Source organism: Halichoerus grypus, chromosome 2 (genome assembly GCF_964656455.1).
Source record: "Halichoerus grypus chromosome 2, mHalGry1.hap1.1, whole genome shotgun sequence".
Taxonomy (NCBI): Eukaryota; Metazoa; Chordata; class Mammalia; order Carnivora; family Phocidae; genus Halichoerus; species Halichoerus grypus.
The window spans coordinates 40815670-40838141 of record NC_135713.1 but is presented as its reverse complement, the minus strand read 5'-3'; the positions used below and the strand labels follow the sequence as shown (position 1 = coordinate 40838141).

Below are 22472 nucleotides of genomic sequence, written 5' to 3'. Positions count from 1 at the left end.
AGGCGGACGACCTCGGTTCCAGTTTAACCACTGCGAGTTCCTAACTCGCTAACGGGCCGTCTCTGTGTCTCCTTCGGTTTCCCTGCTCTCCCTTTCTAGGCGGTTGTGACAGTCACATGAGATCAGGGACGTGATACCGCTCGGCAGCGTCTGCAAGTGCAGCAAATTGCAGACCAAGCGTGGGCAGCCATGGTGGCTAGACGCTCCCCTCCGCGTGTGTGGAAACAAGGCCAGATGCTTTCGAGACTGCTGTCACTGACGTGCATTTGCAGGTTCTACATGCAGTTTGTGTCTCGGCCTTCTACTTAATCCAAAGGGAAGGGTTTCATTCAGTCTCTTCTCAGAGGGAGGAAAGGTAGGAAGGGAGGCATACGCTCCCATTTTCACCCTCAGAGAACAAGAGCAGCTCAGTGTGGTTAGTTCATTACATGGTGAAGGACAGATTCCTCTAGCAGAAAATAAAGTTGGGGATGAGTTTCAGGATAAATAAGGGAAACCCATATTTAATTCGTCAGATTGTGGCTAAGAGAGCAGACTGAAAGGGTTCAGAAGATAGTAAAAGAGCATACAGCTGGGATTCTAAGTCAGCTCTCTGAGTCATAAAACTGCCAAACTGGTTACTAGTAAAGTGGTAGACGAACAAACATGCATTTCTTATAATCTTAAAAAAATCTTTTTGGCAATGTTTATGTCAGAATAAAACTTTTTAAGTTCATTCCCAATGACTCAAGATATTCCCTTAGATTTTTTGTTAAATAAGCATTCATCAATTACTTTGTGCCAAGTTCTCTTATGTGCTGACTTAATCCAATCCGTGTAGCTTTTTGGTAAGGTAAATTTTACTAACCCTAAAATTCCACTCCCCCCCCCCCCCAAACAAAAGGCCTCACATATTTATTACTGAACCAACCTACTGGTGCAGAAGCATAGGAACAGAGAAAAATCATCTTCCCAATAAAACATGTCTATTGTTCAGGTAGTAGTGATGTTTACACTAGGAGACCAGGAGTGAAGCTGGGTGACTCTATCAAGTTCCCTATTGCTGCATAACAAACTAACCGAAAACTTAGTGGCTACAAGTAACAATCATTTACTTTGCCCATAAATATGTGCTTTGGGCAGGGCTCGGTGAGATCAGCTCATCTCTGTTCCATGTGGTGTCAGATGGGGCTGTTCCACTAGGGGCTGGAGGATCTACTTTCAAAATGACTCAAGATGGCTGGCAAGATGGTGTTGGCTATCAGCTGAAGTCTCAGCTAGGGCCCGGTTCCACTCCACAAGCTGCTTCAGTTTGCCCTTAATCTGAAGGCTGAGTTCTAAGGGTACACATCCAGAGATAGGATGGTTTGGGTCCAGAAACCAGCAGTCACTTCTACATTCTATTGGTCATCCACAGAGTCCAGATTCAAGGAGATTTGGGGCCATGTTTTAAAATCTCCACAGTGAACCTGACCATGTGGATAGTCCGAGAGGATAGAAGTAAGAGTATACTTCCTAGCACTGGGACTGTGGGAAGTAATGTATTAGGGAGCCAGGGTATACAGACAAGATTGGAAGAGTAATGAAATCCAAGGCCAAATTGCTGGAAAGGCTGGCTCCAAAGAGGGCCACTCAGCCAGGAGGCTGGGTATGTAGAGGCCAGCTGAGAAGCAGATGTACAAAGCCAGGCAGACCTTGGCAAGGACTCGTGGAAGCTGAAGATCTGAGTAAGGCCACATGTCAGTTATCTGGTTGAGAGGATCAGAAGTCCAGCAGTTCAAGTGAAGTGGTTGAAGCAGATAAGACAATTAGAACCAAGAAGAAAGTGTAAGAAAATAAGGCAATGCCAGAAAAGAAGGCAGAAACGGGAGTCCAGAGCTAAGAAATACGTAAGAATCAGAATGAAGCAAGGCCAAGGAGGTAGGAAAACAGATAAGACTTCAACACCAAGGTAGGGTGTAGAATGATGTCTACACTAGATCCATTTGGCTGGGCCGCTGTGGGATCTCAAGGTACCTCTGCTGAGTGTCGACTAGGTGGGTCAGCAGTCAATGAAGGGACCATAATGTCAATATATAGGCAGACAAAGACACTAAACACACTAACTGCAGTTATGTCAATTCAGGTTTTATTGAAGTTGCTTCTGAATATTCTATTTCATCCTTAGTTTTCCCTATTTGATTTGCTTTAGTGTACAAGAACCTTTCTTCACTTATCAGATCCTTTGCCATGAAAGAGCACCAATTAACTTATCAGTATCAAACTGATTCCCTTATGACACTGAAGAAAATCTGTACAGGGTTTGTAGAATCCATGTACTAAAACACCAGGATCCCCTCTTCAAGTGAGCCAAAGCTTCCTTACATATCTGCAGGCCTACAACATCTTTTCGCTTTACCATCAAGATCAAAGTAAAGAAGAGCACAGACACAATTTTCTTGCTCCTCCAGTCTAAAAGTGTGGATTTCTTGCATTACAGTTAAAAAAACACAGAAAAAACCAGAAGCTATAAGGAAAATAAGTCACTGTGATTGATTAAATTACAATTTTTTTTTATAGAGAAGCAGCACTTAACCAGTTTTCCCCTTTCCCTAGACTTTAGGCAGCTATAAAAACATAGGCAAAATAACATGTATAATAAAAAGTAATAAAAATAAATATTTGAGGGCCTACTGCAGTAGACAATTTACACATTTCATTTAATCCTCACAATACTGTGAGGGAATTATAATCATTGTACAAACAAGGAAGCAGGCTCAGAAGGGTGAAATGACTGGGGCCCAAGATCACACAGGTGACTGGGCTGGTATTTATGTTCAAGTCTATGCCTCCAGAGCCTAAGCTCTATTATGCTGCTCTGGCTCCCAAAAGCCCAACTTTTTGAGATTCTTACCATTGTAGCTCCATCTTCTAAATTTACACTTTTAAGTCTGCATAACTACTGAATAATAAAAGAGCTTAAAGTTATTCTCAATCTACTTGCTAAAACAGGAGTTTGCAAGGAATATTAGAAAGCTCTTCAAGTACTTGGAACATTCCATACCTAAAATGATGGTTGTTCTAATTCACTGATAATGACAGCTAGTAATTCAAGAACACATAGGTAATTGCAATTGGCTCCTTTTCTTGTTGCCACCATCTGTCAATCTCAAAGGAATAAAGGCAAAAAAAAAAAAAGACAAATTCCTATTGTGAAATCCAACTGCTCATTAAATTTACAGTATGCACTTAGTGGAAAGCCCAAAGAGGTTCTGGTTTTAAAATCTTACCACCAGTCTTTTGTTTGCTTCTTAAAAGCACCCATTTGTTTTTTTTAAGTATCTAATTCTGGTGGAGATGGCAGGGCCCATTGGGGGATGGCTTTATTGATACATATGAGGAGTCTGCTAGAACTATCTATGATGTCTAAGAGGATAACTTTTAATACTCCACAGGATGGGGTCATAAAGTTCCAGTAGAAATGGATTTACTTTATGGATAACTAACTTAAAAAGCCTGAACCTATGCAATCTGGACATCTAACAATCTTTGTCCACTGGGGACATATTTGCATGTTCATTATAGAACTGTTGGATCTTAAATGATTAAAGTTAATATCTAGTTGTTCCTTATTCAAGTTCTCACTGAAATTTAGTTTACTAGTTTTAGACATTTTTTGAGTCCAGTCCCAAAAAGACGTTTTCATGCTTAAGAAGCTGAAAGGGTGAGATGAGATCATCATTAAGGCCTCTTCTAACATTAAAATCTCCACAATTGACCTCCCTTCTAAAGTCTGATTGATAGGTCATTCACTTGCTCATTTATTGAACAAATCTTTTACAGAACACCAGCCATAAGCAAGGCTAAAAAAAGTAAAAAATAAAGATATAGGCTCATTAATTCTAGGAGGTCAATACATAAAGGACAGCTAGATGTTAATAAACATAAGACAGATATGAAAACTAGAAAATAAAGCTTATCAGTGTGAGAGAGGTAGTGATTTGTGAGTACCAAATAAAAAAATTCAGCATGACTAAATGAAATGAGAAATCGTAGAAACCTAACATTTTTGTCCTGACCACCTCCCTGCATAATCTAATAAAGGATGATGAGGCAAATCTGACAAAGTGGAAAATTTAAGGACTAGTGGAGAGAAAAGCTGTAGGTAAATTACCTACATAGACTGATTTGGGTCATTAGCTATTGGTGCTGCCTTGGTTTCCCTGAAATGATTATATACCTAGGGAGGCCGAAAATTACTGGAAGGTAACTCAGCAAAGAAAGCACAAGGATTCTTGATCATACTCGCTGGAGAGGAACCTGGTATCTTGAATTTCTTGATACTTCATTTCTATGCCTACAGAGCCTAAGCTCTATTATGCTGCTCTGGCTCCCAAGTCTTGTCTGGGCCTTAATTAGCCCTTGTAAATGGGAATTGGAAAGGGACAATGAGTGTGCATATGGCCTACCTGGTGGGGACTACAAGGACAAAAGATGGCTAAAAGGAAAATAAAATAAAAAGGGGAAATCCTAAAAATCTATGTGTATAAAAACCAACCCAAATGATCTAAATTCATGTAACTCTAAAGCTTTATCATCTAAGTACCCAGATGTTGAACCAATCCCTACCATCTCCTTTTCCCATGAAATACAAGATCCTATATAATTCCTGTTATAGGGACCATTAGAAAGAAACATTCAGTTGAAAATACATAAACATATACTCATTTCCACATTTTAAAAAGATTTTCAATTGATAGTCATCAGAGTACCAATTTTAAAATAATTTTCTTAAACATATTTGGACAAAGGCCATAGGATCACTTGTCACATTGTTCAAATGCCCAATGGCAAGACTTCTGATGAGACCAAATAGGTCACATTAAATCAGTAGAGTATCTTAGAAATAAAGCCAATATGACTAAATCCAAAACAGATCACATGAAGTACCTCATGTACAATACAAACCTAGTTTAATAAATAAAGGAAACACAGGTGACTGTACCCTGGGAGAACATTCGGTTCCTCATGGCCCATTCATAGTCTTCTCTGAGACTCCACTGCCACTTCCACCCGGGCAAGTCTAATGGTGCGGCCATGAAGCTTGTAGCCATCTTGCCTTACTAACGCCACGGTGCCAGGCTGCACCCCAACACGAGCTGGCACGTGACAGAGGAGTTCATGCTCATGAGGGTCATATTTGTCACCGATGGGTGTCATCTTCTCCAGACCATGTTTAGCAAACACACTTTTCAGCTTTGCTTCTAAAAGTGACAAGCCTCGGAAGATCTTCTCCAAAGTGAGCTTCTGGTCCCCAGGCTCTGTTTCTTCAGAAATGTACTCTCTAGTCTTCTCCAAAATGTCTGCCACTTCTACCAGGTCCTTGCAGAAACTCTGAATTCCTAGAGAAACCAGACACTTTTATTGTTTGTGAGGAAATCACTTTGCTCTTGGGGGTGAAGTATGGGGAAGGCCCAGAGAAGTGGCTGGTATACTGGATACCCCAGGAAGTGGGAGGATTGCCACACAGGACCCAGGGATCGTCATCAACGATTTTCAGCTTACCCAACTGACAAACGGGGGTTTCTCTTGGAAGGCATATGACTGGGAAGCCTACTAGGGAAAGGGGAAGATGGTGAGAACCTAAGAACTAGGTAAGTCTGCACACAGGAGGCTCAGAAACCCGTCCTTTAAAAACTGGATCATTGTTTCTTGTATTTTTATTGCTATTCACCTTTAATACTGAGTTATGTACATTTTGAAAATTCTTGTAGGTCTTAATTTTGCTAAGACATACATTCTCAATAGGGACAAGATATTGGCATTTCATGGGGCAGGGGGCAATAATACAAAAGTTAGTTGACAAGACCGTGCTAAGGGAGCTTCAAGAATCGTTTATTCTTGAGGATTGGCTAAACAGGGACAGGAAAGCAGGATACTCCATAGATGAGATGAGTCTCCAACTGCCTGCTCGAAAGTTACATATATTTGCTAGAGATGGGCCACAAAACTTTTAAAATCTTTTTAGTCATATGAACTGTTCTAAAAGTAAACTCAATTGTTGAGAAATCTCATTACTCCCAATGTAGCATCTTGATTTTTCTTACAGAAATGTTAAGGAATGTCATCATTACAGATATCTATGATAACAGCAAAGCCCTGGTGGGAACTAGTGAAGGGTGAAGGCTTTTGTTCATCTGGTTTTAATCCAGGGACAGTTTTTTTTTTTTTAAAAGATTTTATTTATTCATTGGTGGGCGGGGGAGAGTGCATGCACGAGTGGCATGAGGGGCAGAGGGAGAGGGAGAAGCAAACTCCCTGCTGAGCAGGAAGCCCGAGGCTTGATCCCATGACCTGAGCTGAAGTCAGTCACTTAACTGAGCCACCCACGGACCCCAATCGAGGGACAGTTTTAAGGCCATGAGTCAAAAAATAGGCAGCCACCTTAACTGTATTCAGAGGTAAAAAGGAAGATTATCTACAGGGAAGCAATAAAAGAGATGACGGAGAAGAAATTTTCTAGACTTGCTGCCTAGATTCTGGAAGGAACAACTGAGAGAGGTAGAAATTCTATCTTTAACTTCTGGGTGATAGAGATGCATTATAGCATCTTGAGAAAAACAAGTGTAATAGGATTCAAATTAGTCTAATAACGTATATAATGGATTTGGGGTGCTAGGGCATGACAGATGGGCAGGAAGAGAAGATATCAGAAGAAACAGGAGAACCAAATGAAGGAATGCTGGTGAGACCTGGTCTGGTGTAGAAGAGGAGGCGAAGGAGAGGAAAGAGTAAAACCAGCAGGCATTTCCAGGGAACCAGACTTGGTGTGATCAAAGTTCCATGAGATACCTCCCCCACCTCCACTGGGGATGGCAGCCATAAATATTAATGGCTATTAATAAAATCAGCTGGAAAGGTAGAAGAGATTTGCCAAAGGCTTGAGAAGTATGCCGATTAGATAAAAACTCCACCCAAGAGAAAAGGATGTCTCATAAAGATCAATCGGGGTACTAAAGGCATCTCCTGGCTATTAAAAGAAGACATATATGCTAATAGAATTTTGAAAGTAGCAGGCTTCTGGGCAGACTTGTATACTGCCATGGTACAAAGAACCCTGGCTTCTGTTCAGTCAAGTTGTATGAATTTGGGTAAACAGAAGCCCAGGTTCTCTTGTGTATAGTGAGGGGTTCAGTCTCTGATTCTATTCTAATTACTGTTACTTCAGTAGGAAGTTGGTGTCTGCACCATTTCTTGGGAGTGGGGGGTGAGGGAGAATCTTTATGACCTGTTTAAGAGAAGAGTTACTGAGACAAAACTATTCCTGGAAGGAGGGTCATTATGCTATACTACATATTAACTAAAAACAATAAAAGCTTTCTACTTTTTTTCTACCTCCATGCTCCCTGACCAATCTTCAATTTTTCTAAGTATTCCTGGCCACTAGAAGGAAATGACCCAAGCAAATAACTTAGGTGGCATACTGCTAGACACATTTTGCTTTCTAAATGAATACATTAGATTATCAAATTATTTTGAGCTTAGCTAATACTTGTTTGTTCCTGGGAACCTTATCAATTCTTGAGGAAATTGATATAACTGATATAACCCATCAAAGCTTGACTTCTGGTAAGCCATTTTACCCTGTTCCCCTCAAGCAGGCAAGAGGTCTTCCCCAGAAACCAGTTGGTTTATTTGCTACAGAAATTCCTTATAGCTCAAAGGTGAGCAGACTTTTCCTAAAGGGCCATATAGTAAATATTTTAGGTTTTGTGGGACAAGAGGCAAAAATCAAGGATCTTATGTAGATGATTATTTAATAAATGAGAAAATTTATTTCTATAAATTTTTAATAATGAAATTCAGAACTGTATTTACGGACTAACACACAGGCTGTAATTTGCCAAGCTCTGTCCTGATGGTTGGAAATAAGACACTAAAACTTGGATGAAACATCAGTAATACAATTTGGGGGTCAGTACTTAAGCTGATACTCATAGCCTTGAAATGTGATGTCTCTAGCACTGAATGAAAAGCAGAAGGCTATGCCAAAGCACTGGGGCTGGACGGGACAGGATAGGAATGAAGTGAATCCTATGCACAAATAGCAGATAAAATCCAGAGAACAGGAACTAGTGTGACATAGGGGAAGGACTAATAGACTGGGGGTCAGGAGACAATGGACTCATGTCTCTGTCACCAATTAATTTTTTCAGCTCACTTGTAAAAGGAGATTGGACTACATAAAATCCAAGGGCTCCTCAAGCACCTTCATTCTATGTGAAGTCAAAGTATAATGCTCTGTATGAAATTATGAGCACGGCAAGTAATCACAGATTTGCCCTCTACCCTTCAATCCCTGTTACTAACACTTTCATGAACACGTTTGGAACGAGATGTTGTGTGTTCAGAGAAAAATTTCTGTAAGACTTTATTTTTTATTTTTTTAAATGTGAGGCCTTCAAACGTATATATATATATATTTGAGATTTTATTTTTAAGTAATCTCTATACCCGATGTGGGGCTCAAAAGCCTAACCCAGAGATCAAGAGTTGCATGCTCCACAAAGCCGCCAGGCACCCCTGAAAGACTTCAAATTGACCAAAAAGATTATTTGGTCATCAGTGAAAAAATAGATGTGATCTAGTACAACTTCCAGAGTTATCTGCTTCCATATGGTCCGAGCCTTTGTCTTTTATTTTATAACTTAGTAAGTTGTAAATACTGATGGTAATGCAAATGATTTTTGTCCATAGTAGTGAAAATAGTTGTAGTGTCCACAGTAATGAAAATGATTTTTGTCCACTTTATCTCTCTGGTGGAGATACAGTTGATTACTGCACTATGGATATAGACCAGTTTTGCTTCTACGAAGCAAATTTTAGTATTCCTGATTGCCCATGCATCTTGTTCTTTGGATTCTCCTCTGAACATCTTAATGATTCACTTGTTTATTAATGAGTTAAACAGAATTGATTGTATAAGCACTAGAATGTTAAGTGTACATGCTTGAAAAATAAAGTAACAAAGGTTTGGGTCAAAACAAAGGCAAGCATTATTTTAGCAAATGGTTGACTTGGCAACATTCCCAATAAAGATCTTAGAAAACATATGGCAAGAGTGGAAGGGCAGGGTAGGATTGGTTTAGGACCTAGATGTGTTTTTTACTATGTTCAGTTTGCAAAACTGCTAGTAAGTATCCTTAAACTAAAAGGTATTTTTTTTTTTTTTTGAGATAGAGTGCCTGCATGCAGGGGGTGGAGGGGCAGAGGGAGAGACAGAATCCCAAGCAGGGTCCATTCCCAGTGTACAGCCCAACGCAGGGTTCAACCTTCTGACCAAGATCATGACCTCAGCCGAAGCCAAGAATCGGACACTTAACCGACTGAGCCACCCAGGTGTCCCAAACTCAAAGGTATTTTAGTTTTTATCACAAATAAATCTCTCACCAAATATCTTGGCATCTTCTACACATCTCTGGGTTCGCCGCCTTATGTTTTCACCATCGGCTACAGCTCTCTGGTATCTCATCTGACACCAAAAGCAAAGTCAAAATGATCAGAAAATACATGCTTGCTGGTGGAAAAGAATGTTTTTGCTTACTTTACAAACTTCACCCTTGGGATAGGTTTTTATAAAAACAAAACTTAGGAGCTGTAGGCATCTTCGATCAGCTACTACAAATCCCGAGTCAAAGCAGGAACTTACTCTTCACAGCAGCCCTGATAGGCTGTCATTTAGCCTCCTACTCTTAACACTTCACAACAGTTTTCAAGCTCATTATCTTGAGCGCAAGCTTCCTTTTTCAGACACAGCCAATACTGCCAACCCTCTTTCTTTTGTTGAACTGAACTCCAGGACAACAAACAGTAAGTTTTAAAAACGTGTCATCTTTTGAAGGCAGTTAGTTTAGCTCCTTTAATCTTTTCCTCTTTCATTCTTATAATCCTTGATTCCTTTAATTGCTCTCACAAGACATGCTTTGCTACCTCCTTACCATTCTGGGTGGCCTTGCTTTGGAACTACTCTAATTATCGCCCTCAAAGCTTGTCTGTCACCCCGGTATGGCAGAGCATGCCAGATGGAGTCTGACTGGCAGAGTACAATGATAAATGACATATTCATTCAACAAATATCTATAGAGGTTTTACTACATGCCAGGCCCTGAGCCTCCTCTGGTATGCAAGTACTGTGACATAACATGTTTTTAACTACGAGAGACTACTTTGCCTAGTATACCTAGCAGGAGAGTGGAGATGGGGGGAGAGGTAAAGAGCCAATGAGAGGAAATTTAATTTAAAAAAAGGACACAAAAATTGTCCGTGGATATTTAAACCAGAGAGGGGATGTGAGGGACAGACAAAATCTACTCACTGTTAAGTCCTGGACTTCCTTCTCCAGTTTCACAGCTTTAAGCTTTAAGGCTCGTTCTGCCAGAGAGGGCCCAAGCTCATCGGGAGGGTCCTCAGAACTGCAGTCCTCACCAGCAGTTCTCTGGGTGGCGGTGCTGAAAGGATGTGGCCATCCCCTTAAGTGGGAGGGAGGGGGCACATGAAGAAATGCCATCACACACAGCCAAACTGCTTGCGGTCACAGTAACAACACCAACACTTAGAAAGGGCTTACTAAGTGCCAGACACCTTTGTCAGGTTTTACGTAAATCATCTTTACATCTCACGGTGTATGAGAGAAATTATATTATCATCTCAATTTTTTTTTAAAAAGGTTTTATTTATTGGGCGCCTGGGTGGCTCAGTTGGTTGGGTGACTACCTTCGGCTCAGGTCATGATCCTGGAGTCCCGGGATCGAGTCCCACATCGGGCTCCCTGCTCAGCAGGGAGTCTGCTTCTCCCTCTGACCCTCCTCCCTCTCGTGCTCTCTCTCATTCTCTCTCTCGCAAATAAAAAAAAAAAAATAAAAGGTTTTATTTATTTATTTGAGAAAGAGACAGCATGAGTGGTGGGGAGGGGCAGAGGGAGAGGGAGAAGCAGACACCCAGCTGAGCAAGGAGCCTGACGCCAGGACCCTGAGATCATGACCTGAGCCAAGGCAGATGTCTAACCCACTGAGCCGCCCAGACACCCCTATCATCTCAATTTTATAAATGGGAAAACTGAGGCTCAGAGAGGCTTATGACTTGCATAAGATCACATAGCTAGTATTCTGTTGAATCAGACTACTGAACACAAGGCAGGAGGAATAGCCAGAAGTGGGGACACAAAAGTCAGCAAGAGAAAACCAAGTTCTAATGCCCAGAACCAGCGGGGCCATATCAGAAGCGGGAATTCAAAACACAAATAATTTCTGATTCAATCCTTCATTTTACACATAGGGAAAATAAAGCCCAGCAAAGGGACTGTGTCAAACTGGAGTTAGGCCTAGAATTCTATAGCTTTCTTGACAAGCTCTGAAGTAAGGCTCTTAAGAAAGAGAACCTGTTTTAAGAGAAATTCTGAGTTGAGAACTCACTTCTGTGTAAAATGAAGTCAATTAAATACTTATAAAACACTATACGTTCCAGACTGTGAACTATAAACAGGTGAATAAAATGGACCTTTATATTCAATCATGTTTGTCATCTACAATTTCATACAGCTCAAATGTCTGACATATAGTTGTTTACAAAGGAAGAAATTTAGGGCAGGGGCTACTTTACAAATCTTCGCTTATAGCAGTTCTGACTCCTCTTTCAAGGAAGTTTCCATTACACTTTCTGGATTCCCATAATCTGATTCAAAGTAAAATCAACAAAATCAATCTGTGAGTACAAAAGATCTTTAAAACAAATAATTTACTCATATAAACTGGCATATATTGAAGAGCAGTCATTGAGGTGACATCCGTGCAAAGATTTAAAGGGGGTAAAATGAGTTTGCTTCAAGAAAGGGAGAGGGTGGGGCGCCTGGGTGGCTCAGTTGGTTAAGTGGCTTCCTGCGGCTCAGGTTATGATCCCAGAGTCCTGAGATCGAGCCCTGCATCAGGCTCTCTGCTCGGCGGGAAGCCTACTTCTCCCTCTCCCGCTCCCCCTGCTTGTGTTCCCTCTCTCATTGTGTCTCTCTCTGTCAAATAAATAAATAAAATCTTTTAAATTAAAAAAAAAAAAAAAAAGGGAGAGGGAACGGTCAGTAGAAAGCTATGGGCCAGATGACTTTTATGTCCCAGACTTTCCAGGCCAGGCCTGAACTCAATTATTACAATCTGGTGTCAGATTATATGTGGTTCCACATTTTTGGTTCAGAAAATACGGTCACCTTAGATCTGGGGCAAATCACACAGGGTGAAATACCTCCTTCCTCCTAAACTCCTAACAAACTACATTTATCCAATTGAAAGTAGGTCATAACACTCCCAGGGCCAGTTTAAAGAGAAAATGGCCAAAGCCCAAGTCTGAAGAGGACAGTTGAGGCTGATCCCTTCAATTCTTCCTGCTCCAGAACTGGAGTGAGGGGAAATTTTATCAGAAGCAAACTTTTTTCTTCTGGTCACTTCCCTACATCATAAACTGCCAAAAAGACTTAAAAAGCCCGAAACCCTGAATTCAATCTGGCACCCAGGTGCTAGGGCTGGGTGCTAGGTCAAGTGTGTTAAGATAAAAAGGTGACAAATAGTTATGCGCAATTCCCGGATTCCCCGCAGCTTAATTTACATTTCAGAAGTCCAACCTTACCCCACAGTTCACTCATTTTTATACTTTCTGAGGAACAGTCAAACACAGAGTCGCCCCTCAGAATAATTAACGTTGCTTACTAATTAAAAGCGCCGATTCTAGAGTCCTGACTGGTTTCTAATCTGGGTTCCACCATTACAGAGTATTTGAGTTTGGGAAAGTTACTGAACTTTTCCAAACCTCAGTTTTTTCGACTGAATGGGAGAATAAAAAGAACAATCCAGAGAGTTCTAGAGTCAGCATCAGTAATCAATAAAAGGTGCCGCAGCCGATGGTGAAAAGCAGCAAATGCAACTACATAGACTCCCGAGGGCAGGTGGAAGGGCCGTTTGGAGACCAAGTCGACCGCCCTCCTTTTACCGACAGGTGAAGCGAAGCCGAGATAATGGGGAAGGGACTGGCCTAGGGTCACACAGGGAGTCAGCGGGGAGAATTCCAATTTAACTGCAGACACCTCAGCTGGAGAGAAAAGGGCCGGGACACGTACATCCCCAATTCAGTCGATGCTCGGGGCTGAAGAGTTCCCACTTCCGAGGAACGTGACCTCGGCTCTTCCTTGGCCTAGCAAGGAGGCGCGGCTGTGTGCCTCAGTTTCCTTCTCTGTAAAATGGGGCCGTGAGCGCCGGATCGGACAGCCGAGAGGCTTGGTGGGTCATCTCGCGCCCTCCAGCCCACAACCGCCCTTCCAGCTTTCTTGTCTCGCACTATCCTCAACCCCCGACCCGCGGCCTGCCTGGCTCACCTGCCTTCGGACGCGGCACTCGAGGCCAGGAGGCGCTGCAACAGCCGCCGGACCGCCCATACGGACCGCGCGGCCATATTCCCGATCTCGGCTGACGGAGGCAGCGCAGGCGCACTTGCTCCAAATGACGAGATAAGCGAGATACCACGCTTCCCGGCAGCCTCTGCGGGCGCTCCCAGCCCAGGGCCTCGGACTCCAACGCCACACTTCCGGTTGTCAGTGCGCGCGCGGTGCTGGTGCCTCTCCGGTGTCTCCGACCTAACGCGACACTTCCGGTCCCCAGCGTGTTGGGCGCGTAGGGCGGGTTTCTGTGGCGGGACTTAGGCTCGGTGCTGGTCGCGAAATCCGCCGCCAGCACAGGGGATCGCAGCCGTACCCTCAAGGAGCTTCCGTGAAATTGTAAACAATAAGTGAATGCAAACGCGACTTCAAGTCAAAATATGACTGGTGGTTAAAGGTGGGGGGCGTGGTGCCGCGGAAGCGTGGAATACGCTGTGGCCAAGTGTGGGCAGTTTCCCCAGAGGAAATACTCGAACTGAAAGCTGAAGAATGAGTAGATGAAAAGAGGAGGAAAGTGGTTCAGGTAGAGGTAAACAGCATCTGCAAAGACCCAGTCCAGAGGGAGAGTATATTGCGAGTAAGGCGCTGAACTATGGGGGAAAGAGGGCCAAGCAACACAACACAGTTAGCGGAACAGATCACGCGAGGGATTTAAAAAACTTGAAGCCCAATTCCGCCATCACTCTTACCTGCTTTTTTCTCCAGTTCCCTTGTTTTCTGACTTCGCTATGTTTTTAAATGTTGTGTATTTTCTCATTTCCCTTCACTGGAATGTGAACTCCATTAGGGCAGAGAGGAGTTGGTTATTGCCAATGAACGATGAAACAGTGTCTTAATGTAGTACACAAATTTTTTGTTGAATGAACTTGAGTCTTAACTCTCATTGCAATGGGAACATGTTACAAAACGTTTACATGTTTAATGGGTCGCTTTGACTCCCGTATGATGGAGATGGCTGGGTCTAAGCAAAGAGGTAGGGAGACAAGCTGTTGTACTAGTCCATGCAAGGGAGGGCTGTATTCTGTCCTGGAGACCCCTTAATAGACCTTTGTAACACCCTATCTAAAGTAGCTACTATTTTAGGTGTGTCCAGCACATTTCTGGTTCCATATTTGTATTTTATTTGTTTTGTTTTCTTTTTGTTTGTTCTCCCAACTAGAGTTTGAGCAAGAGGGTGCGTGTCTTGTTCACAGTCATGATTTCTGACATCTAGTACAGTAGGTATACATAGTAGGTTCTCAACAAATATTTGTTGAATGAATTAATGGTTGATGTCAGTGGAGATAGGAGGAAGTGGATGAATTTTAGAGAGATTTAGTATGGAAAACTGTCAGGAAGTGAGGATAGATTGGTGATTAGGGTTGAGGGCACTTGGAGTTGCCAGACTAGTTACTGGATAGTCCTTAAGGTAAGGAATGGGAAGTGTGCCCTCATCACCATAACATGGCTTACTTGTACTGTAGCTATTTGGGTCAAGTTTTCTCTCTGCTTTGAGTTCCCTGAGAACAGAGCTGGAGACTTTTGCATCTTTTTATTCTATTCAGGGCCCAGCCCAAATGTGTTGTAACCAACACATCATGCTTCCTTTTGGCCTCAGGAGAAGGGCAACATGGGTCAAGGAGGGATTATGATCCCCTTTTACATTTGAGAAAAGTGAGGCTCAGAGGGGTTGGTACACCTGCTCAGGGTCCCCCACTGAGGATCCAGGGACACTAAAAATCTGATAGTCCCAACACTTGGCAGTGTCAGGAAGGATGGAGCTTCAAATCCACCCTAGAGCCATGAGCCTATACCTTGAAAAAAAACAAAAACAAAAACAAAAACCCAAACAAGGCATTTTAACAGATGAGGACTGGCATCTATGCTTTAGCCATTTTGTTTACACTTCTCTTAGCTAACTGACTTATACCAAATATGCTGCATATGTACATCCATCATTCATCTATTTATTAAGTGCTAGTGTGCTTCTGAATGCTGCAGTGCAAGAGGGGTGGTGGGGTAAGGCATGGATGAAATGGAACCTTGGAACTAAGAGGAAGGGCTGCTGCCTCCACCACTTCCTGTGGGCTCCTGCAAGTTACATAACCCCTCTGGGCTTCAGTTTCCCTCACTGAAAACTGAGATAATAGAGCCTATCTCACAGAGTTTTAGTGAAAACAAAAGGGATGATGCCTGGAAAAGTGATTAGTTAGCACCAGAACTGGCTACGCAATTTAAAGAGCAAAAGGAAAATGTGACACCCCTTGTTCAAAAATTATTAAGAGGGTAAGAGCAGAGCATTACACCAAGCCCAGGGCCCTACTAATCTTTGTGACTGCACAGGTTGTGTGCTTGTGAACCTTGTGAACACAGTGCCTGAGGCATGGAGTGTTCAATAAATGTTTATTATTAATTCTGTAGTGTTCCCCCTCTCGATCCCCAAGATCTATCGGTGGGGAAAAATGCTCAACCCCCAAATAACTGCATGAGGAAGAATACATGCTGAGGACATAACTGGAGTGTTGGGTGTCATTCTAGGATCCACATTTTAAGAAAGAACATTAACAATCCAGATTATGTGAGCTTCTTTTTCACTGAAGATGTTTAAGTGGAATCTGGATGAAAACTGTCAGTTATGGATTAGTTGTTTTTTAGCTTTTTGATGGCTGTGATTACCATATAAACATCATTTCTTCAGTGGAAAGAACACGGGAGTTTTAGTCAGACATTTCTTATCTAGCTAATAATAAGAGCCATTATCGACTGAGCATTTCCTATTTCTCAGTGTGCAAGATGTTTCCCATATACTATCTCATTGAGTTTCCCCAATGGTCTTGGGAGGAAAATGGAACTGTCAACCTGGGTTTCACAGATAAAGAAAACAAGAATCGGAGAGATCAAGTGACTTTCCCAGACTCACCAGCTGGTTAGTGGCAGAGGCAGGGCTCAAACCCAGCCCTGTGTGGATCCAGGCTCATAGGCCCTAAGCCTTTTGCTCTGCCTCTGACCAGCTAGGTGATTTTGGTCAGGTTATTTTCCCTGTTCTGGTCTCCAGCTACCTCAAAGAGTGGTAAAGTTGGGATAAGGCAAAAGTATGTAAAGCCCTAGGTAGGGTAAAGTACGTGAAACCTCCAGCAAAGGGTCCAAAGGTTATTCTGGGATTTTCTTTCTCTCTCCTGGAGCTAACCTTTGAGCTCTTAACAGTTAACTGGTTTTATCTTTTTTGGAAGGAAATGTAAAGACCTAAAAAGTGCCTACAGTCTTGAGAAAGTAATGAGTGGCACAGTAAGGGGACTGCCCAAGACTTGAGGTTCTTGCTTCCCTATAAAAGTATGAAGTGTTAGTAAAAGGCACTCCTGGCAGAAATGAGCCACTGCCCTTTGGTTCTCCCTGACAGTTTTACCTGACAGCAGATAGGAAGTGCAGACTGGAGAGCCTTCAAGTGCAAAATCAGGATAAAGACATACTGAGCATCAGTTGGATTTCTAGCCCTAGCTCCTGGAGCCTGAGTGTCATATGAAATAGGTAAAGGACCTGACTGACCACAAATGACCCCACCCTCCAATGCCTGCAACATCCTGTGGACATTAGAAATCCACGTTCCTGTCACTCTGTGACCTGAAAATAAGTCCACGGCTGAACCTCCCCTCGCCTGCTGCGTATCAGATCTCTAATATGAAAACAACTCAAATGCGGGGTTCTGGTAGCCACATCTGCCCAGTTCTGAAGCACGTAAGGAATGATTGCAGAATTTGCATGTTGTCTATAGCTTTTGTTCACCTTTACGCAGGCAGGGAAATTCTATTGATTTTTTGGCCTCTTTATGTTGCCCAGAGGTTGTCAGGGATGCCCAATATGAATCCAAATGGCACAAGTGTGAGCAGATGATCAAGGCTTGTCTCTTTGTACGGTACTACCTACCGATGCTTCAGCACTGTCTTCCTCTGCCCTACAGCCTAGGAGTGGGACACTAGAATGGGATGGAATGGCTTATTCACATGTGCTTTCATTTCTTCTTCAGAAGTGAGGGCAAAGACATTTAACAAAACCTTTACAACCGTGCAGATTTCTATCTCCCTCCACCCGTTTTCCACCCTCTGGGAAGTGACAACAACACCCTCCATGTCCTTCTTCCCTTCCACTTCTTCCCTCCCCATATCCCCTGTAATCATGCAGACAATAAAGGCTGGTCTCTTGGGTGCCCTGGAGAGACTACTTCCAGTGGGGGCTACTTCCAGTGTTCTGGCATCTCCTTGTGAAAAAAGTGTTTCCAATACAATCTTGTATTTCCTTTGGAATGAAATCTTCATCCTTTTTCTAGGTCTTCTTCATTTCCCATTCCTGAAGTCCAGAAAGACAAGAAAAATCAGGTTGCTGAATATTCTAGTGTGACTTGCAGAATAAAAACATTCCACTGTACCTAATTACATAAAGATCTCCACTGGCCAGATTAGAGAGCCACGGGTCCTAGTCTCACCCTCCTTTGGTAGCCGTGGGTAAGTCCTTTCTCCACTCTGGGCCTCATCTTTATGGGTGCTCAAATATCACAAAGTTTGTCTTTCTCAGACAAGGAAACTGAGGCTAGTCTCTGCTTGGCTCTAATGCTGGGGTGGGGTGAGGTAGGAGGCTGAGGAGAGAGAAGACAAAGCAGTTTGGCAAGGAAGGGTGAAGGCAGGCAGCCCACCCGGCTCCATTCTTTCCCCTGGAGCCATGTAGGGCTTCATCTGGGAGGGATACTGAAGTCCTGGCCAGTAGTGAATGGCTTTTTACCCACAAATGATGCATAGGGTTTTCAGCCAGCTCTGGAGGTAATGGTGTGAACCTGGGTAAAATGGGATGGCTCAAACATTCTTGCTAGGAGGATTCCCCACTCCCAACCTGCTGCTCTTCTCCCAGTCTTCACCATCTAAACTGCAGCTGCTCAGCGCAATGACTTAGGAGTCATCCTTGATTCCTTTCTTCTCATCCTCCACATCCCCATCAGCAAATCCTTTGGCTTTACCTCCAAAGCCAGCCACTTCAAATCACCCCCACTATACCCTTCTCATCTCTCATCTGGATGACTCCTAACTGGTTTCCCCTATCCCCTTATCAGTTCTCAACATTGTTCCAGAATGGTCTTTTTTTTTTTTTTAAGAGAGAGAGCACACGTGAGGCAGGGGGAGGGGCAGAGGGAGAGAATCTTAAGTAGGCTCCACACCCAGCGTGGAGTCTGATGCGGGGCTCGACCTCAAGACCCTGAGATCATGACCTTGAGATCACAACCTGAGCCTAAATCAAGAGTATGACACTTAACCAACTGAGCCACACAGGCACCCCCAGAATGGTCTTTTATTTTTTATTTTTTATTATTTAAATATTTATTTATTTAAAAAAATTTTTTTTAAAGATTTTATTTGTCAGAGAGAGAGAGCACAAGCAGGGGAAGCAGCAGGCAGAGGGAGAAGCAGGCTCCCTGCTGAGCAAGGAGCCCGATGTGGGGCTCCATCCCGGGACCCTGGGATCATGACCTGAGCCTAAGGCAGATGCTTAACCGACTGAGCCACCCAGGCATCCCCAGAATGGTCTTTTAAAAATGTAATTCATATCCACAGATCTTTTGCTCAAAACTTGCCAATGACTTTCCATTATGTTAGAACAAAATTCACAGTTCTTCCAATGGCCTACAAGGATCAAAGAGAAACAAATTGGCCTACAGGCCGTATCTGGCACACTGTGTGTTTTTGTAACACCCATCAACTAAGAATGGTTTTTACCTTTCTAAATGTTTGAAAACATATCAAAAGAATAATTTTTCTCGACATGTGAAAATGGTATGAAATACAAATCTCAGTGTCCATAAATAAAGTTTTATTGGGACACAGCCATGTCCATCATTTGTTTACAAGTTGTCTACTTTCCTGCTACAGTGGCAGAGCTGACTCATCCTGCAAGAAACTCTGTGGTCCACAAGCTCTCAAATATTTACCTTTATAGACAAAGTTTGCTGCTGTATAGTCTAGATGATCCAGTCTCTGGCTGGTCACTTCTCTAATCTCATGTCCTAATGCTCAGGTGTTTGTTTTTCAAGTCCACAATTTCTTTCTTTCTTTCTTTCTTTCTTTCTTTTTTTTTTAAAGATTTTATTTGTTTATTTGAGAGAGAGAGAATGAGAGAGAGCACATGAGAGGGGGGAGGGTCAGAGGGAGAAGCAGACTCCCTGCCAAGCAGGGAGCCCGATGCGGGACTCGATCCAGGGACTCCAGGATCGTGACCTGAGCCGAAGGCAGTCGCTTAACCAACTGAGCCACCCAGGCGCCCTTTCTTTTTTTTTTTTTAAGATTTTATTTATTCATTTGAGAGAGAAAGAGAGAGAGAGCATGAGCAGGGTGGAGGAGCAAGGGGAGAGGGAGAAGCAGGTTCCCCGCTGAGCAGGGAGCCCGAAGAGGTGCTCCATCCCAGGACGCTGGGATCATGACCTGAACTGAAGGCAGATCCTTAACCAACTGAGCCACCCAGGTACCCCTCAAGTCTACAATTTCTTATCCCCAATTCTGAAATCCAGAAAGCCCTGAAACCAAGATTTTTCTCAAGTGTTTCGGCACAAACACCATTGGTGCAAAACCTGACCTGAACTGATGTGAGGCTGTTTATAATCTACTCCACATGGTGTGAATATTCACGTGCCTTCTTGTAGAATTCTTAACATGTTTGCTTTCAGGGTACTTCCTGAGAAGTTTTTGGGGTTTTTCATCATATACAGTATATGTACTGTATTACCTTTCTAAAATCCCAAAAGTTCTGGAACACAGCCGGCCCCAAGAGGATCGGACTGTGGGCCAGTATCATGGAGTGAGCCTGGGACTTTGAACCGGAAGAGGTGGGGCCGAGAACCTCTTGGTGAGGTTCCATGGAAAGGAGGCTGCCAGATCTCTGGATTTTAATTCACTGAGCTATTGCTGTACCTTGGCTTTCTGTAGCACCCTTCCTTGGTTGGAGGTTACGATGGATGGGCTTCTCTTCCTCAGCTCAGAAATACAGTTGACAGGGAGAGGTTGCTCTGGGGCATTGTTCTGGGGTTTATTCGCAGTTTCCTGTTGATGAGGAGAAATAGTTACATAGGTGAGGCCTAATGATGGCTACCCACACCTGGCTTGCCCTCCAAAGCATGCAAATAGAAGGCGCTGTGCACACATGCCAGCACCAAACAGGGTGAGGGAAGGAAGACCACTTGAGGGCCTTGGAATAAAAGTAATGATGTCTAAAATTACTGACCCCTCACTATGCACCAGGCTTTGCGTGGATTAGCTCATTTAGCCTTTCCAAGCCTCTGAAGTAGGTACCATTATTAAGCATCCTATTTTGCAGATAAGGAAAATGGGAAGGTCAAGTCACTGCTCAAGGTCACACAGCTGGTGAGTGGGAGAGCCGGGATTCAAACCCCACCGCCCTCTCTCTTCACCTCTCCCCTGTATTCCTTCTCTTCTACAGTGCCTTCACCCCTTAACTTTTCCAGATAATTGCTTAGTACGTTACTGGATGTAGTTCCTTAAGTGTGGCATATTAACGGCTAAGCCTGCAGGAAATTTAGAGACTTCTCTTTATCTCCAAAGGCCAGCAAAAAGGATCACAAGTAGTGGGAAAAGCCATCTGGAATGTGAATTTCAGGGCACACTGGTGGGAGGAAGCAGCTGGGATGAGTGAACCACTTCTAGCTCCTCCTCCAGCCCTCTGTGGGTTTGCCTTTGTCCTTTAAGCTCTTCATCTGTAACTGAGGTTGGAAAGCCCCATGGAGAAGAAGCAGGGGGGCAGAAGGAACGGCCTAGCTTCAGAGACATCGGGTGTGGTCTGACCAGGCAATGAGGCCTCGGACAACAACAATAAGAATGCAGTTCCCAGTGACAACTCAAATCTATCAGACAAGTTATTTCATCTCTCTGAGTCTCCATGTCCTTGTCTGAAAGCAGGCATAACTTTTATTCATTCAACAAATATTTGTTGCACTCCTAATCTGCAGACTCTGTAAAAGGCTAAGGCTATAATGATAAAACAGACATAGTCCAATTTTTAATAAAAATACAATCCAGTGGGGGAGACAGACATTAGACAAGTAAGGACACATAAATACACACACATACACACACGTATATCCATATACACACGTTTACATAAATTGTGGCTAAGTGCTATGAGAAAGAATAACACATGGGACTCTTGGTAATTTAGACCAGTGGTTCCCAAATGGGGGTGATTTTGCCCTTCCAGGGGATGTTTGGCAATTTCTGGAGACATTCCTGGTTGTCAACTGGGTGTGGAGCTACAGACATCTAGCGGGTAGAGGCTTGGAATGCTGCTAAACATCCGACAATGCACACGGCAGTCCCCTATAAAAAGAATTATTGGCCCCAAATGTCAGTAGTGCTGAGGTTGAGACACTCAGATGGGGACGGAGGTCAGCCAAGTTCTCCCTGGGGGGTTCTCAGTCGGGGTGAGAGTATCTACCTTGCAGGGTTGCTTGGAGCACTGGAGATGATGGATCTGCAAAGCCCAGAGGACGGCCTGGTACACCGGGGGCCCTAAGACAGGGCATGTGTACCGTGGCTAACACCAGGCTCTGGAGTCAGACTTCCTGGATTGCGGATCCTGCCTCCTACTTAACTGAATGACCTTGAGTAAGTCCTTCAACATCTCTACCTCCGTTTCCTTGTACGTCCAGTGGTGCCAATACACCTAGCCCTACCTCCCAGGACTACCGTGAAGATATATGAGATAACAGAAGTTAAAATGCTGTACTGACCTATGGTTATTGTTCAACACACAATTGTTATTCTTACTCAACATATCGTAGTTATACTTATCAGTAACCCAAAGGCTACTTCTAGGATCACATTCAGGATAAAACGGCAGGGCTGCGGGGGGAGACAACACAGGCAGAACTTGCTCTGAGAGTCCCCTCCCTAGCAGTGCCACCTGCTCTTTGGGAGGCTCTCTTTTGGCATGTTCCCGCTCCTCTTTGGGTGTTCGCTTGCTCATCTGTTAATAATTCCCACCCCCAAAGAGTGATCATGAAGATCTATAGCTTGTG

General features: G+C 43.3%; 2 protein-coding genes across 2 annotated transcripts in view; both read right to left on the bottom strand.

The window, feature by feature from the left end:
• Positions 1-2085: 2085 nt before the first annotated feature.
• On the bottom strand, positions 2086-13571 carry GRPEL2 (GrpE like 2, mitochondrial). The gene is made up of 4 exons (XM_036080627.2): positions 13370-13571; positions 10334-10487; positions 9409-9490; positions 2086-5360 (listed from the first exon to the last, which is right to left on the bottom strand). Exons 1-4 carry the CDS (start codon positions 13444-13446, stop codon positions 4996-4998), a joined length of 678 nt encoding a protein of 225 aa, XP_035936520.1. The 5' UTR covers positions 13447-13571; the 3' UTR covers positions 2086-4995.
• A 1374-nt stretch (positions 13572-14945) lies between these two features.
• The window catches only part of AFAP1L1 (actin filament associated protein 1 like 1), a 65400-nt gene continuing 57873 nt past the window's right edge, over positions 14946-22472 (bottom strand). Inside the window, exons 18-19 of the mRNA XM_036080624.2 lie at positions 20353-20481; positions 14946-17749 (exon numbers count right to left, since the gene is read on the bottom strand). Of these exons, the coding sequence (XP_035936517.1) occupies positions 17726-17749; positions 20353-20481 (153 nt within the window). The 3' untranslated portion in view covers positions 14946-17725. The remainder of the gene's footprint in view (positions 17750-20352; positions 20482-22472) is intronic.